The following is a 1,929-nucleotide window of genomic DNA, read 5'->3' on the forward strand; positions in this document are numbered from 1 at the left end:
TTCTTTAACGGCTGTTTTGATCTCTAATGTAGTTTTTTCGGAAACTTTGCTGGGCTCTGGATCCTGAAGTATCTGGACGATCTCTTGCTGTTCCATTACCTCTTCCGTGCCATACAGAATTACACCACCACCACTGAGCACACTATCACAAGACACACTCGTACGCACAGTAGTAGGAGCACTTACACGGGACACACTTGTACGCACACTTGGAATTGGAGCACTTACACGGGACACACTTGTACGCACATTGGGAACGGCAGCACTTACACGGGGCACACTTGTACGCACACTGGGAACTGGAGCACTTACAGGAGACACTTTTGTACGGACACTGGGAACGGGAGCACTTACACGGGACACACTTGTACGCACACTGGGAACGGGAGCACTTACAGGAGACACTCTTGTACGGACACTGGGAACGGGAGCACTTACACGGGACACACTTGTACGCACACTGGGAACGGGAGCACTTACACGGGACACACTGGGAATGGGAGCACTTACACGACAAACACTTGTGAATAAAGGCACACGTGTCAGCACATCTTCAACTCTGGATTTCCGCAGGCACCTTTTCTTCATTGAAGCTGTAACTTTGGTCCAAGGATGAACACTTGTACGCACATTAGGTACTGGAGCACTTACACGGGGCACACTTGTACGCACACTGGGAACAGGAGCACTTACACGGGACACACTGGGCACAGGAGCACTTACACAGGACACACTGGGCACAGGAACACTTACACGGGACACACTGGGCACAGAAGCACTTACACAGGACACACTGGGCACAGGAACACTTACACAGGACACGCTGGGCACAGGAACACTTACACGGGACACACTGGGCACAGGAACACTTACACGGGACACACTGGGCACAGGAACACTTACACGGGACACACTGGGCGGCACAGGAGCACTTACACGGGACACACTTGTACGGACACTGGGAACCGGAGAACTTACACGAGACACAATGGGTACACTTACACTAGGCAAGGATGGCCAGATTATTTCGTCGTTGAGATCTGCGGTGAATTCCGGGATGACAGTCGGCTGGATTGTTCGGAGAAGCGCATCTCGGTAGTCGGTTGGGATCGGGTCTTCTTCACGGTCTTCACACACACTCTCCGGCTGGCAGGTAGGCCTCACCGCCCCATTTTCATGAATGGGTGTTGTTCAAACATAAAAAAACCAGGGTGTCAGTCTATTATTGTTAATTGTACACCAGTATGTTAGATTGATAGGCGTCGGAACCGGGGGGGGGGGGGGGCTACGGGGGGCTTAGCACCCCCCCACTTTTACAAAGTTAGACCTAACCTTCAGGCACATAGCAACAAGGAGGGGTCACCCCCCCCCCCCAACTTTTTATATCAGCCAACATAACTGTTACTAAATTGACCTTTAAAAAAATTGAAATAATAATAGTGATAATGACAATTGGAGTCATAGATACTATCTCCCTACTAGATTGGATACTACGCTTTTGGGAAGGTCAGATTTCCCCCCCCCCCCCCCCCCCCCCCCCCCACAGATTAGGATTTTCATGATTTTGGGAATTAGCCTTTTTTTTTTTTTGGCTTGTGCAGATTTCTGATGACTAGTCTAGTCCCCCCCCCCCCTCCCTTTCAATTGGCTTCCGATGCTTTAGATATTCTGATTATTTCATGCAGTCCGTGATTTTTCTTTGATTGCTGAAGGCTTCGACCGATCCTCAAACTGGTTAGAACTGGATCGTGTAAAGTTCAGTCCTGACAGGTTTTTTTTTATATAGTTTTGAATTACAATTAATTATAATTTACGTACGAAATACATGGAATCATATTCAGTGAATGTAAATATTTAGAAATGCCTCATCGTGTGTTATGGATATTTAGATTTAAGGTCCTTTCGCGTTTAGCCGGTATAGCGAACAAT

At 48.3% G+C, this 1,929-nt stretch overlaps 1 protein-coding gene across 1 annotated transcript; it reads right to left on the bottom strand.

Moving 5' to 3' along the window:
• Window positions 1–631: 631 nt before the first annotated feature.
• LOC128180592 (keratin-associated protein 5-4-like) lies at window positions 632–1,344 on the bottom strand. The gene is made up of 2 exons (XM_052848714.1): window positions 1,333–1,344; window positions 632–973 (listed from the first exon to the last, which is right to left on the bottom strand). The coding sequence occupies exons 1-2, from the start codon at window positions 1,342–1,344 to the stop codon at window positions 632–634; spliced, it is 354 nt and encodes a 117-aa protein (XP_052704674.1).
• Window positions 1,345–1,929: the final 585 nt, after the last annotated feature.

Source organism: Crassostrea angulata, chromosome 4 (genome assembly GCF_025612915.1).
Source record: "Crassostrea angulata isolate pt1a10 chromosome 4, ASM2561291v2, whole genome shotgun sequence".
Taxonomy (NCBI): Eukaryota; Metazoa; Mollusca; class Bivalvia; order Ostreida; family Ostreidae; genus Magallana; species Magallana angulata.